General features: G+C 50.4%; 1 protein-coding gene across 2 annotated transcripts in view; it reads left to right on the plus strand.

The window, feature by feature from the left end:
* VASH2 (vasohibin 2) overlaps window positions 1-11,877 on the plus strand; it is a 32,226-nt gene extending 20,349 nt beyond the window's left edge. For both annotated transcript variants that reach the window (XM_054587525.1, XM_054587526.1), the window contains 2 exons: window positions 664-779; window positions 11,805-11,877. In XM_054587525.1, coding sequence (XP_054443500.1) covers window positions 664-779; window positions 11,805-11,877 — 189 coding nt within the window. The remainder of the gene's footprint in view (window positions 1-663; window positions 780-11,804) is intronic.
* Window positions 11,878-14,627: the final 2,750 nt, after the last annotated feature.

Below are 14,627 nucleotides of genomic sequence, written 5' to 3' on the forward strand. Positions count from 1 at the left end.
GTCACAGCAGCAAACAAAGGAGCAAGCACTGTGCTGGCTTTATGTTAACTAGGCTCATAAGCCCTTCTTCCTCCTACCATGTCACTTCCAATGTGACATGATGCCTGCTTGTCCTTGTCCCTCCAGAGCTTGTGGAGTCCCTGAGAGAAAGCGGACACTGAGGACCACAGGGGACAGGGATTATCCAAATTCAGGCTTGCTTATATTTAGCACATGTGCACTTGTCATCTCCACTACGCACGACTTGGGATGGAGAGTCTTGACAAATTGAAACCACTGTGTGCATGGGTGTGGGTGGAGAGGCAGAGGAAGGATAAGCTGATTTCTGGGGCAGTGTAGATGGGACTTTGCCTTTACCAGAGGGGACTCGCTGAGTAGTAAAGCAAAGCCCCAGGAGGCTGCGGCACTGGGCCTTGCTCCTCTCCCGCTGCGCTGCCGTGGGGCGCGGGGCACAGTGGAATCAAACCACTCCCGGGCACGTGGTGCCTCTTTCCCTCGCCAGCGCGCAGGGTGAGAGGTGCAGCAGTGTCTCAGACCTCCCCCTGGAAGCCTCCCAGCTCAGGGCCTTGTCAGCCGGGGGATCCTGAGTGGGCTGTGCTGCAGGAAGACTCAGGAGTAGGGGCTGTTAGAAACCAGCATGGTAACTCCTCATATTTCCTTCAGATCCTGAAACCTGCAAGTGCCCACTCTCCAACCCAAGTGAGAAGCCGGGGGAAATCCTTGTCCCCCCGAAGGAGACAGGCAAGCCCCCCGAGACGGCTCGGCAGGCGAGATAAGTCGTGAGTAGTATTTCCTCAAGGGCCAACACACATTCGTGGGTTTGTCCTGGCCCTGGGGACAAAGCTGGGTCCTGGGCTTGGCATTTGAACCAAATAGTGATCTCCGAGGGGGCGGCCCTCACTCAGGGGACAGCTCTTAGGGAAAAGGGTCCACCATGCACCGCACCCCATTACTCTTACTCTGCTGACAGTCGGCTGTAGGCCCAGTGGGAGGGTAAAGCCCCGGGCTGTGTGAGATGAAGGAGAGCCCCAAATCCTGGCTGAATGGAAGGAACACTGGGCTTAGAATTAGGATCCTGGGTCTGGAGCCAACTCAGCTACTGAGGAGCTATGTGACCTTAAGCATGCCGCCTTTCTGGGCTTAAGTTCTCTCGCCCCCTCAAAATGGGATTGTTGGAATTGGTGAACTTTCCTAAAACCCTGTAGCCCTCTGTACCCAGCGGAAGGTGAGGTCAGCCTCCGTGGGTGGCGGCATCAGAAATACCCACCAGCTCATCCTCTTCCTTGACTACCTCTGCTCTCCCTGCTTCAGCCCCGAGGTTAGTGATTCCACACCTGCTCCTTAGGTCCAAAGGACCCACTTCAGAAATGACCGATTGGAGATGCTGAGGATGCCCAGGCTCACCAGTGATAAGCCACTGGCAAATATTTGGGCCAAAATTACACTGGGAAAAAATAATACTTTTATTAATACCAGCGGCATGATGCGTCCCACGAGGTTCTCACGGTGCCGGGACCCTGTGGTACAGTGCACGGAAGGCCCGGCTGAGCCCTTGCTCTGCTGCGTGTTAGCCTGTGGCCTGGCAGGTCCTTCCGGAACCTTTGTGTCATCATCTAAGGGGTAGAAATGCTTTCCCTGCCTGTCACACAAGATATTGTCAGGAGCAAGTCAGAAGCTGTCAGAGGAACAACTAGTTAATGATGGACTGCTTTTACACAAGCATGTTATTATTGTTACGTCAATCCAGTGGAGTAAGCGGGCCGAGTTTTGCAATTTGCATTCTTCAGTGAAGGAACCAGAACACAAAACAAGTTTATTATTTGAACTGAGTCTTGTAGCTCGTCAGTGGTGGAACGGGGACCAGAACGCAGCTCTCCTGGCTCTGGGAAGGAGGTGGGGGAGGGTAGTGTTGGTTCTGTCCTTAGAAGAACAGGACAGGACAAAGTATTGTCACTGCCAAGGAAGGTTCCCTGTTTGTCTGAATTCCACTTCCCACTGCCAATCCCAGGGTTCAGCACCTACAGATAGGAAGATCTAGGCTAAAATGACTGGAGGCCAGGATTCGAAAAGGGAGAAATGGCCAAGTGAATGGGTTGGGCGGACCTGTATAGCAAGAGAAGCTGGAGATCAGGATGGTTTCTGCATAGGTGTGTGCTTTTAGGGTGCAGCATGGCTTAAAGCCTTTCTCCCATGGCCTCTGACCCTAATCCTGCCCCTGATGTTGACCATCACCTTTGACCCTTAACCCTAACCCTAACCCAGCTCTCCTTTCTGTTTCAAACATCCATTCATTGCTCTCACTAACAAAGTAGCAGTTGTCTCAGAGGACTATGAACATGCTGCAAACCCTCCCCAGAGGGTCATTAAGCATACAGCGAGTGACCCAGAAATAGGAATCAGATTGCTCATGAAGCAGGGAGCGGGCCCTCTAATCTGATTTATTATCCTCTCTGCTCAAAGAGGGCTGAGGCCTTCCCTCAGGAGCTCCTAATCTTCAGCAAATGTTGTGCAGTCCACAAAGCCTGCTCTTCCTCCAGGCTCAGGTCCAGAGCATTCCGCCTGATGGATTTAGGCACAGAATGGGTGGCAGCTGTTGGCTTTGAAGACGGCTCCTGTTGGATGCCTTTTACTTGGACCCGTAAGAACTTGGTAGTGCATGGCACGCTAAGTTTTTGACCAGAAAAAGTTACCTTGCTGGGCCAGGGATGGTAAAGCCAATGAGATCTTAGAAACTGGCTGTGCAGAAAAAAGTCAGGATGACAAGCTAGGAGGGGTGGTGGCGGCCTGAGAAAAGTGGAGCAAGACAGTGCCTCTGAGTCTGGCCTGTGGAATCTGAAGTGCTTCCTAGGCCTCCAGGAAGAGCGTCCTAGAAGCTGCTGGAAAGACAGGTCTGAAGTTTGCGGAAGTTCGGGAATAGAGATGATGATATTAGAACTGTCTACTTAGAAGTGATGGTTGAAATGATAGCGGGATACGGTTTTGAGGAAAGACAGAAGTGATGTCAAGGCCCTGAGTAGGCCAGAGGAAGAAGAATCCAAACAGGAGACTGGAAAGAACAGTCAGAGAGTGAGACTGGAGCAGGAGGGCGAAGCGCATGCAGGTGCCTGCCGAGGACGGCTGAGGGGGTGGGGCGAAGCGAGCCGGGGGCTGGGGGAGGGTTTGAGGCAGATGAGGGGGTAGAAGTGGACGGACTGAGCGTTGAATGGCTTTCATCCTGCCGGCGAAGAGGGCCAAGCCATCTGGTGGCCGTGAGGAAGAGAGGCCAGGTTATCAGTGTCCAGTGCAGCGCGAGGGTCCAGCGGAGGATAGAGAGAAGGCCCTATAACCCTGTCCTCAAACTCGAGCAAGGGGACCACCTCAGGGCTCTTTAAAACATTGGCCAACGCGTCCCCCAGCGTTTCCGATTCAGCAGCTCTGGGTGGGGACTGAGGACCTGCTGTCCTGACAAGTTCCCGGGCGATGCTGATGGGGCTGGTCCTGGGATCCCACTGGGAGACCCACCGCGTGTTCAGTCAGAGTGGGAGAACCGGTGGGGATGGGGGTTGGCCTTAAAAGGAACAGAATGTCCAGGTGCAGTTCTGCTGAGAGGGGCAGATGAGCCCAGTCCTGCCCGGACTTCTAGATGCTGAGGTTGCTGAGGTAGAGCTGGAGGGCCTGCCTGGCCCCCCGTGGCCGGGCCCCACTGCAGTGCCGCGGAGGGCGGGGGGCGCCCACCTGCTGCTTCCCCCGGGGCCGGAGAGGGGAAGCCGGCTCTCATCTCCCCCTCAGGCGAAGCCTCACCCCTGCTTGTGCCGCGGCCACACACTAGAGCCCCGAATGCCCTGGTTCCCAGAGGTGGGCCTGGGGAACAGCAGCGCCCACCCAGGACCTTCGCCCGGCGGGTGTTTCTCCAGGTCGCCTCACTTTGGGTGAGGAAACGAGGAAGTGACAAATGTGGTTATGACCCAATAACTCCACTGACTTTGAGAACCCTACTGTAGAATGGTCAGGACTCAGTACGGTTTGGTGACTGTCACTGAGTTATTATTGCAGCGTGACATAAGGCCACCAAGTCATTTCTAAATGTGTTGGCCCAGAGGGTGGAAAATGCCGTAACAGGCAAGAGGCCCCTCAGCTGTGGGGTCCCAGCCCATCTGTGTGGGTAATTTTAGCGGCTTCCCCTCTCTCCTTCCTCCCCCCTGCAGCTGGAGCTACTTCCAGTCCTGCATTCCTCTCCATTTTCGCACTTGTCTGAATAATCCTTCTGCAAGGGAGGATCTGTGTCACTGGGTTGACAAAGGAGTCAGCTGAGTGGGAGGGCACGTAGCAATGGCTTCACTAGTGTCAGCTGAGACAAAGCCTCGGGAGGGAAACGGGGTCCCCCGCTCTCCACCCACGACTCCTGTCTCATACTCTGTTCCCTGAGGAGTCTCTAAAGCGCCTTCCACGCAGAGCAGGCAAGTTGTTTCCTCTGGTTCTTAAAGAGACAGGGAGGTGGAGGTGGAGATCCTTGTTTTAAAGGTCTTCTGTGAATTCACTTAAACCTCCCTCTTCACAATTCCGGGCCTCGGCCCTCCTGCAGCTCTTCCTTCCCTAAGGGGCATCCACCATGGTCCTTAACAGGGACCAGGGTGCCTGCCCTCTGGGGAAGAAGGGTCAGAAGTGCGTTGGGAGGGGAAGTGAAGAGGGTGCTCCCCACGAGGGCCCCGGGGTACCAGGGACGGTGGAGGTCCTCCAGGGCTCAGACCATGCTCCCCAGTAAAGAACCAGTCCACCTAAAATGCAGCAGTGCCCCCGCTGAGAACCACAAATGTTCTTTGGGGTCCTTTCCAACTCTTGACAGTCCACAGCTCTATGGCTGCTGCCTGTGACCTTAACCTGGGAGAGCAGGGGTGAGGGGACAGTGGCCTTCTGGCTGGACTGCCTGTGTTAGTTTAGCATGACAGCAGCTCCTGCCAGTGGGAGTGACCACGCAGAACATTCTCCTGAATTGGAGCAAGAGTCCCTGAAGACCGAGAAGAACCTCTGTCTTCTCTCCCCCTCCACTCTTCTTTGTCCCTCCTCCACTCCTTGGCTTTTCATAATCCTTTTCCTCTCTTTTTTCTTCTTCATTGACTTGCTTTCTTTGTCCTCTTGTTTAGTAGGGAAAACCCAGTTTTTATCCTTTTGTGGAGGGACAGACCCCACAGTCGTTTCCTGCTGTGCTTCCCTCCTGTGTGTTTCCTCCTCTGCTCACGCAGAACACTTCCTTTCTGACACTGCTGGTGACCAGATGGGAGGTTTTCCCCACCCCAAGCCATTCTCCATGGCACCAGCTGGGTGTCCTGCAGTTGAACTCAACTCTGACACCCTTTACCAGGAGGTAGCGTCAGGCCCCGCAGGCTCGGGGCTCAGCTCACAAGGCTGCCTTCCCAGCACACACCCTTCAGATGCCAGTTGAAAGCCTGCGTTGTCACGGGTGTGTCTGACCCATCGGCTGTGGTTCAGAGGTTCCGAAGACCTCCTCCTCTGCTTCAATTAATTGGCGAGAGTGGCTCACAGAACTCAGGGGACACATGTTTACCGGTGTATTAAAGGACATAATTAAGGATGCGGACAACCAACCAGGAGGTCCCCTGTGTAGGAGGTCCTGTCCCATGGAGCTGGATATGTCACTCCCCCGACGTGGATGTTGTTCGCCAGCCTGGAGGCTCTCTGACCCCCATACTTTGGAGATCTTTTTTGGAGGCATGATTTGATCTTTAACTCCATTTTCAGCCCTTATCTCTTCTTAAGGGAATGAGGGGTGGGGCTGAAAATTCCAAGCTTCTAATCACAGCTCGGCCTTTCTAAGGACCATCCCCGACCGACCGGGGAGCCCAGCCAGAGTCGCTGCATTTCTACAGAAGACGTGTCTAGTGCTCTAATCACTTAGGAAATTCCCAGGGTTTTAAAGGCTCTGGGCGAGAAATGAGGATGAATGCCATATTGAATATTTCTTACTATAAATCACAGTGTCACAATCTCTGGCGGGTCCTGGCTCTAGTGGGCTTTGCCCACCCTGCTGGGGACCCTCGGGGTTACAGAGGTCAATATGCCCCACTTTGAGATAAGGTCTCCTTTCACTGCTGGGCGGGGAGCTGGACCACGGAACCCTGCCGGGAAGGGTCAGGAAGATGTCTCCAGGTATCTGGTTGACTGAGGGCCAAGTCTGGTGCTTTTCGTGAAGTCGGGGAGAATCAGTTTGTTTCCATGGTCTAATTGCATTGACAATGTGCTGGATGGGGCCCAAGAAGTCAGATCCCAAGTGAGAAAATATCCTCAAGGGTGGGAAGGAGAAAATTTCTTTAGCATGGAAGGCAGAGGAGAACAAAGAAACGGGCCAGAAAGGCTATGGAGGGAAAAGTAAAACCTCCAAGATGGTGTGGGGTTTCTTTCTAGAAGCCCAGAGAAGGTAGTTACCAACTCAGAGGATTGCCCGGCTTAGCTCCCCATGGGATTTCTTGTGGTCCAGGGTCCCTGGGGATACTTGGAAGAAACCGGGATGGAGTGGTGGCCTTATCAGGGGAGGCCGCCTTAGGCAGAGGGAGTGAGCCCAAGGGTCTCCAGAGCTGACTACTGAAGATAGCCAGACAGGGTTGGGGTTCCTAGGGGGCTCTCCTTCACAGAAAGGAGAGCCTGGAAGCTGTGCCCTGGAATCCCAAGAGCCTCCCGTGGCTCTTGGTCTCTGGCCAGAGCCTCCGGCCAGGGGAAGGCTTGAAGAAAAGGGCTAAAGGCTAGAGAGTCTCTTCAGAGCCAAACCTGCCTTGGCTGGAGCCTGTTGACTTAGCAGCTTCAGCTGTCTGCCCTGTCAGCTGCCAGCAGCGGTGTCTGCAGGCCTGGGAAGCGGGGAATGTGAGCGACGAGCAGGACTGGCCTTGAATGAGGATGACAGGTGTGAAGGAACCAGTCCCCCACCCCAGCGCCCCGCCAGAGGGGTCCTACCCAAACAGGCCACAGGCCTACATCGGGGCCTGGCCTGGCCCGATTCCTGCCAGCTTGGGCAAGAGAGGAGGGCCTGGGGCCTCCAGTTAACCTTGACAATGCTGGGCTATCACGACCCTCATTCAGTTCGTCCCACATCCTTAACAGACTAAGGTTAAAGTTAGAGTTGCCCCTTTAATGTTTGTCCCCTTCTAGAAGCCTGAGTCCACAGCCAATACAGCTAACATGTGTCCGAGAGTGAGGGTGAGTGCGTGGGAACACACGGGCATGTGCGTCCCTACTCTAGGGTTTGTGACCTCAGAGGAGACAGGAGTAAGAAGCATAGATGGGCTGACTGGTGGCCTGCGCATCCCCTTCAGGCAGCCCTGAGTGGACACAGGTGGGCTGTGTCCCTGAAAGTGTCTCACACTTGAAGGGGACAAGCAGGAGGGAGATGTGCATCAGAAGAGAGGGAATGGATGTTGGTTCCACTGAGAGCAGGAAGTGCTATTTGTCTTGGTAACCCAAATACCTAGAAGATTCTGGGCACAAAGCGTTGCCAAATGAATTCTTGAGAATGAGCAAGCAGCAAGGTCGCAGGAGCCCTGCTTTTCCTGCTGCCACTCAGACCCTCTGACCCAGCCTCATGGCAGCCGGGCAGAGGGGCGCAGGTGCTGAGAAGCGCGAGGAGGAGGTGCCCCAACATGGCCTTTAGTCCCTTAGTCAGAGGTGCAGAAGAGGGACTGAGTAGGTTTGGGGGAACCCTAGTGGCTTTACTTCCGTATTGCTCTTTTCCATAAACCCCGTCTCACACAGACACGCACCGACTTGTATGTTCGGCCCCAGGAGGTACTGTCTGCCATCCCCAGTTGGGTCCCCACCATGCTGCCACCACTTTCTGGTTCTGAGGCTTCCTGTGGCTTCCCTGACATCAGCATCCCGTCCAGCTGAAGCCGTTCCTGAGCGCCGAGGCCGCCTCAGGGTGTGGGACAGACCCGGCATGCCACACGTAGGAGATGGTCCACTCCGCCCCAACTGTCAAGGTGTAGGCAGCAGGGGCGAATGCTGGGCGTATTTCCCACAGAATACCTTCTCTGCGGAAGCCCACACCCCCTGCCCAGCCGGGCTCCTCCTGACCCCAGCACACGGGCCCGAGGCTGGCGTTCAGGGATGACTCGGCACCAGCCCGTCAGGCAGTTCCCCCAGCTCTCCCTGGGTACATAGACGTGACAACAGACGCAGCTGGGATTGCCCATTAGTGCGCACCCTATTTCCTTCCACAAAGGGTGCAGAGAAAACCTAAAGTTCCTGGCCCCTCGTCCCCTAAAATGGAAGGTGGCCCATGAACCTTTCTTAAGGAAAATCTGTTGATTTCTTTTCCTTGTTTGGACTGGGGAGGGGTTTGAAGAAATACATTATTCAGTCTAAAAGAATAACTGTGGATCTGGTGAGAGGTTCTGGGCAAGTGCAGACCCGGCTGAGTCATCATCTGGTGCTTGTGTTTCTTAAAAATAAATCCCCTTGCAATATTCTAATTATAGCCGGGGGAGCCCTTGGAAGAGGCCTCTTCCCACACAACAGCTCACCCAGCTTTGGTCTGGAGAGCGCTGGCGAGGAATGGACAGGGCTCCTGGCTGGGCCCGCAGGCGGGTGGCAGGTTGTGATAACCCACTTCTGCCTCTCGCCAGGCCAGCAAATGGCAGCCAGCAGTGGCGTGGCCGGGAAAGGGAAGTGTTTCCTCTTCCAGGCGGTTCACCAGGGATCTCATTTTAATGCATTTCCTGCTAGTATTAACCACCCCCCCCACCAGGTTCTGGGTACCTATGGGGAGGGGAGGGGGTGGGGATACAGAAGAAAGTGACAACCTAGTTCTTTTCCTTGCGAAGCCCTCAGACCCCTTGCCGCTGCAGGACCACATTGAGCTTTCTGAGTTGGCACATGCCCCAAGTGACTTTCAAAGGTGAGGGAAAGCCTCTCCTGTATGGGAAGAAAAACAATTTTCTTCCCACTTGTTAATTCTTAGAATGTTGGCATGGTGACTTGAATTCCTGGCTTAGGACTTCATCTCTGTTAAAACAAAAATACCCCCTGATAAAGGTAACATGGCGGCCAGTAGCACGTTAGTGAGAACTCAAACAGAGTTTGTTGAGAGATTCTGGGTATTCAGCTGTGGGGATTCGTACATGAATTTACTGGGTCCTACTCGCAAGCTGGGCACGGTCTCCGAGGCAGGCACACGCGTGTGAACCTGCAGGATTCTTGACCAGAGGCACAAAAGGAAATGCCATAGGAAGTCAGAAATTTGTTCATGGGAGAAGGGGCATTGGGGTTGGACCTGGGCGGGAGGACAGGAGGACCCACGAGAGGGCATTCTGGGGGCGGGGGCTGCGGAGCCCGGAGGCAGGAGTGGCGGGGTGCCCCTCCCAGGTGTTTGGGAGGATGCTTTGTGTGGGGTGCGGGGGATGGGGCAGTTTGATATGGAAAAGGACAGGGGCTCTAGATCCTGGGGAGTGGACCTACCACTTGCTGGCCATGTGACTTTGCTTTGAGCAAGGTCCCTAACTTTCAGTGCCTCTGTTTTCTCCTCTGTTAAGTGGGTAGTAACAGTATCAACCCCATACAGCTATGGTGAGAATTAGTTAACCCATGTAAGCCTCCTAGAACAATGCCTGGCACACAGCAAAGCCTAATAAACGAAAGCTATGCTCCAGGGGTGATTTCCCGGCATCTGCAAGGTGTGGGGGACCTGGAGGGTAGTGACCAGGGACAGTTTAGGAAAAGGAAGCCAAAGACCCCAAACGACGTGCATTTATTTCCAAGGGCGCCGACAGCAGAAAGAACCTGAGTTTCAGTCGCATACAAACTATAAAAAATGGGGTGAAAATTCTGTTTCTCGAGACTGAGGCTCTAAAGCGTCAGTCAAGTGAGTGGCCAAATATAGCTTCTGAGGAGGCGGCATGCCTGTGGCTGGTTGCTGCTGTGACCCTGGGGAAGTGCCCATTACAGGCCTGAGTGCGGACCCACCCTGAGGCCGGCCCCACCGCCGACTTTCCAGCAGGTGCTGTCGGTCAGAGGACCAAGGGAGAGAAAATAGGTCAGTGTAGAATTATTCTCACACCTGAAAAACAGTAGTAAGCTAGTGTCGTTCGAGCACTATTTTCATAAATGAAGGGCAGCACATGTAACATTTCCAGAGAGGCGCGGCTTGGTGTGAGGAAGATCCCAGGCCGTGGAGAAAGCAGGTGCACAAAAGGTCCAGCATTGGGCGAGCTCGCCGGCAGATGCCGCAAGGACCACGGCGCAGGCTTCTCTTGTTAAGCGCAAGGAACTGCTTCATTTTCAGACAGGGGGAGCTCTGAAGAGCCATCAGGGCGTACGTCCTTCATAGGGTTCCAGGGAAGAGACTGACCTTAGAGGCGAGTCTCTGGACTTCATTTAAGGCATGGCAGCTTGTCCTGAGTGGAATCGTAGCAAACTTGCTAGGAACATGTTCTCACTCCACATACTAACCTTCCTCAGGCCTACTCACCATCCACTCTTTCTAGCGCCGTGTCTGAATCACCATTGGATTGGTGAGTTAATGGAGGGAAATGGTACCAGTTTAGGATTGGCTTTGGCCTCGGGGAAGCTTAGGTCAAATCTGTGGTTTAACCATGATTCACCATAATGTAAAAGAAGCTCAGCAGAGGTGGTGGTGGTGGCTGCTTACTGCTCTCGGCCTCCGCAGTGTGTCACCTGGAGGGCCCAGCCCCAGCTGCCACTTCCCCAAGAAAGATGAGAAAGGGAAAGACAAAGATGGAAGGGCTCATGCCAGTTGTCTTCGGAACAGGTGTCCTGGTAATTGACGGCCACACCACACTTCCACTTCAATCTCATTGGCTACAGCTTGGTCCACGGCCATGCCCAGCTCAGGGAGGCTGTGAAATAGGGTTTATGTTCTAGGCAGCTCCGTGCCCAGCTAGAAATCGGGGTGTCTTCACTAAGGAAGGAGGGGAGAATGGATGATGAGGGGCAACGAATAGGCTGTCAAGACACAGAACATTAAAAACATCACACAGAGCATTAAAAACATCAGCTAAAAACAAAAGTAACGTATATTGGGGCAAGAAATACAATATTAGGAGAGGTAGTGGGGAAATCATATTTTAATTGCTCTAGGAAATGTCTCCTGCTTAATCCTTTTCTAAAACAAGGGTTACCTATGGGCACGTCAAGCTTAGTCTTTGAAAAAGTGAATTTTTTGTTACTGAATTTACTCCAAGTAGGCCACACGGGGGAGGGGAAGACACATACATGCTTAGGTGTAGGTGTGTAGTGGAAAGTACCTTAGGAAATGTATTTAGGGCAGAGAGAGGTTTTGCCACTGAATGATTTTGCACGGTCACACGCTTTTTCAGATGTACTGTCACAGGTTCACCCTGATTATATAGGTCTGGCCTGGAGCTGGGAATCTCCCGTGAGACTGAATCATCTGAGACGGCTTGGAGCTGCTGGCTTCCCTTAGGGCACAGACACTAGGAAGCCAAGGTTGCAAGGAGAATTTGGCTCAGATTTTTAGCTCTACTGTAGTACATGTGACTTTTTAGACCCTTGCAAGGTTCACAAGTCTGAGTGTGACCAAATTCAAGCTTAAAGTTGAACAAACTCACTCAGCAACCTGTGCATTTGTATGACTTCTGGATTGAAAGCCTGTTAAGATGTTCCTCAAAACCTGTAAAAGGTGAACTTACTAACAAGAGGCAGAGTTGGGAGCTGAGGCTGGTGGGGTGGGACAGGGGCAAATATCACAGGGTTAGGGAACCTGAGTCAAGGTGGCCCCCGAAAACACTGAATTTCTTTCTCCGTCCCATCCCCTCTTCCCACCACCTGCCTTTCCCCCGCAGGCCTGCTCTGCCTGAGAAGAAGGGGGCCGACCTCAGCACTCTGAATGAAGTGGGCTACCAAATCCGAATTTAGGCAAAGCCATACCAGCCAGCCGAGGGCTCCTCTGGTGCTTCTCTCTGCACTTTACCCAGCATCTTCAGGGGGAACTGCAACTATTTATTAAGAACTTGTGGATTTCATTTTTAAGGATTCACTTGGAAATAGAATCTGAGTGGGTGGTAACAATGTACAAAAATTCATGAAGGGGAAACCATGAAAAGGCTCGTCATGTACCCCACTGGGGTTGGACTGTCTCCCTCACTTCAGATAGAAAGGATAATACCATCCCCGTAGTTCTATATTTTTCCATTTACCTACATTCTTTTACTTGCTTTCAACATTATCCCTCACCACGTACATGTTCGTGAAACCCGCCCCCCCCACTTCTGATGTAGTAAGGTAACTCGATCAGTATTCATGTTTTCTGCAGCAATAACAGAGGCAAAGACTGGTGGGTTTTTTTTAAGCTGTCAATATTACCTCAGCATCTTGACATCAGATATGCAAACTTAGTAGTGTTTTGTTTTTATATTCTATTTGTATTGTTTCCCCAATCTTTCCCTTGGGGATCTCCAGAGTTCGGAATTCTTTCCTGGTGCATACATGTGATAAGACTTAAGGTATTATATGCAAGTGTTTTGTTAAAAAGCACTGAAATTCTTCTGGCAATACGGGAAATCATTTTCAGGAGTTACTTTCTTAATCTTTCTTAAAGCATCACTGACAGCAGTTTTTGTTCTTTCAAGACAAAACAAAAAAAGCACGTTCAGAAGCTAGTCTGTGTTCTGTCATATTTAAACTTTGCAGGCTCTCACAAAAAGCAGAAGTGGTCGTGCAGTGTTAGGAAAACTTACCAGTCTGGCAGTTACCCCTGATCATAACAAAACTCAGAAGGGCAAAGAGGCCAGAAGTGAAACAGCAGGTCTTGAGAAACAGAAAATCTTTCTGTCCACACTTTGTCTGATTCTGAAGGACTCACTGCTGTTAGAGACGTGTCCCAATGTCTTATATTAAGAGCAAATGGGGCGCGGTAAGGTTATTTTCCAGTACCTTGCTTTTCAGTACGATTTCATGACATGGAGGAGCTGGTTTTGGGAAACGCAATGAATCAGAGAAGCACGGGACCTTTTTTAAATGGAGAGGTCCTCAGGTCCGGGGTTACACCTTACAACGCGACTTGGCCCATGAAGCACGGTATGGTTATCCAGCCTGCACAGGGTCGTTACAGTGTAACTTCTGGCTGCAGACCACACAGAACAACTCTAACAGCATCCCAAGTCTGTACGGTATCACTATCAAGAATACAGCTACTTTTTTCATTTATCTTCGTAACCATGGCAACTCATGAGCCCAAAAGACATATTTAAGTGAAGTCTGCTAGTCAACAAAAGTGTTACTTCAGTCTCAGTGTTCCCCTCTGGCTTTCTTTGACTGGAGGTGATTTTAGGAAGGGATAAAAAGAAAAATGAGATCTGCCCATTCCGATTCTGAGCCTCCGAGAGTGAGTGACATGGGGAGCAAAAGGACTTCTTCCTTTAGCCATGTGCACATGAACTCACTTGACCCTAAAAATCAATATTATTGGAAAGTATTGGTTTCTTGAAAAAAAAAAAAAAAGGAAGTCTAATGTCCTTTACATAGACAGGAACAAGCAAGTACACATGTCAATTAGAATAAAATATAGCATAAGTTATCAGTCAGCAGAGTTTAAAATGTGTTATGTTTGTGCATCTTCACAAGGCAAACCCACTTGCAGCCCATGCCCATGTGTATTTACAGTAGTCAGTGAGCCATTCTCATTCTGAAAAGTTATGTATATAGAATAGACATATCTATATATATAACTTCTGTTTATCAATCTGAAACTTTATTATATCCAATAAGAAGACTATTTATAGCATTGCAATTCTTCTAAGAGCTTGGGTAGGATTTTCCAAGCATTACTTAAGTACCGCTCCAACTGAAATACAGAAAGCCTATAGTTGCACAGCCTCTTTGTTCCCACAGAAAAGGGGGGAGAATAGAAATATGAAGCGCTTCTAATATGCTGATGTATAAGCCTTAAAACTGCCAACTGGCTTGATGATTCAATTAAGTAAATTAATTTCTTCCACACTAACTACTTGATTTTAAGAGTCATTTCTCCAAAGCAACATAGTCACAGAACCATGAAAATTCATTGAAAATGTTCTTAGTTGTCATTTTATTGTTAATGCTTATGGAATGTTAATTTCTAAAAGATGTGAGAAATGAACCAAACTTCTCTAATGCAGTAACTTAATTTTAATATTAATGCAAAACAAACAAAAATAACTATGATATGATTTACCCCCCAAAATTGATTTTGAAACTGGCTACAATTCAAAAGATCAATAAGGAAGCTAAAATGATTTGAAATCCAGTTTTGAAAATGTTATTAATGCAAGAGAAATTTTACGCTCAAGTCATTATGGCAATATATGCAAAGTTTAAATGAATGACAGAAATCTTGATTTTAGACTACATGTTGTGAGTACACTTTATTTGAGAAAGTGATATTTACTATTTTCTATACACTCTGAAATCATGAGCATTTCACTTTTTCTAAGTCAATTATTTCATAAGGATTTTATTAATAGATATTGGTAAATAGAACTTTGGAAATCTTAATTCAGTATTCTTACTATACTCAAGGCTTTTGTAAGCTAGTTTTATGTACAATCTTGTACAGTTTTTTTGACATACAATTCAGAATCTTGTTTATTCTCTTGGACTTTGTTCTGGCCAATACATTTTTTTTAAAT

The sequence above is a fragment of the Pteronotus mesoamericanus genome, unplaced genomic scaffold, assembly GCF_021234165.1.
Source record: "Pteronotus mesoamericanus isolate MK-2021 breed Mesoamerican mustached bat unplaced genomic scaffold, CSHL_Meso_final scaffold_1186, whole genome shotgun sequence".
NCBI classification, from domain to species: Eukaryota; Metazoa; Chordata; class Mammalia; order Chiroptera; family Mormoopidae; genus Pteronotus; species Pteronotus mesoamericanus.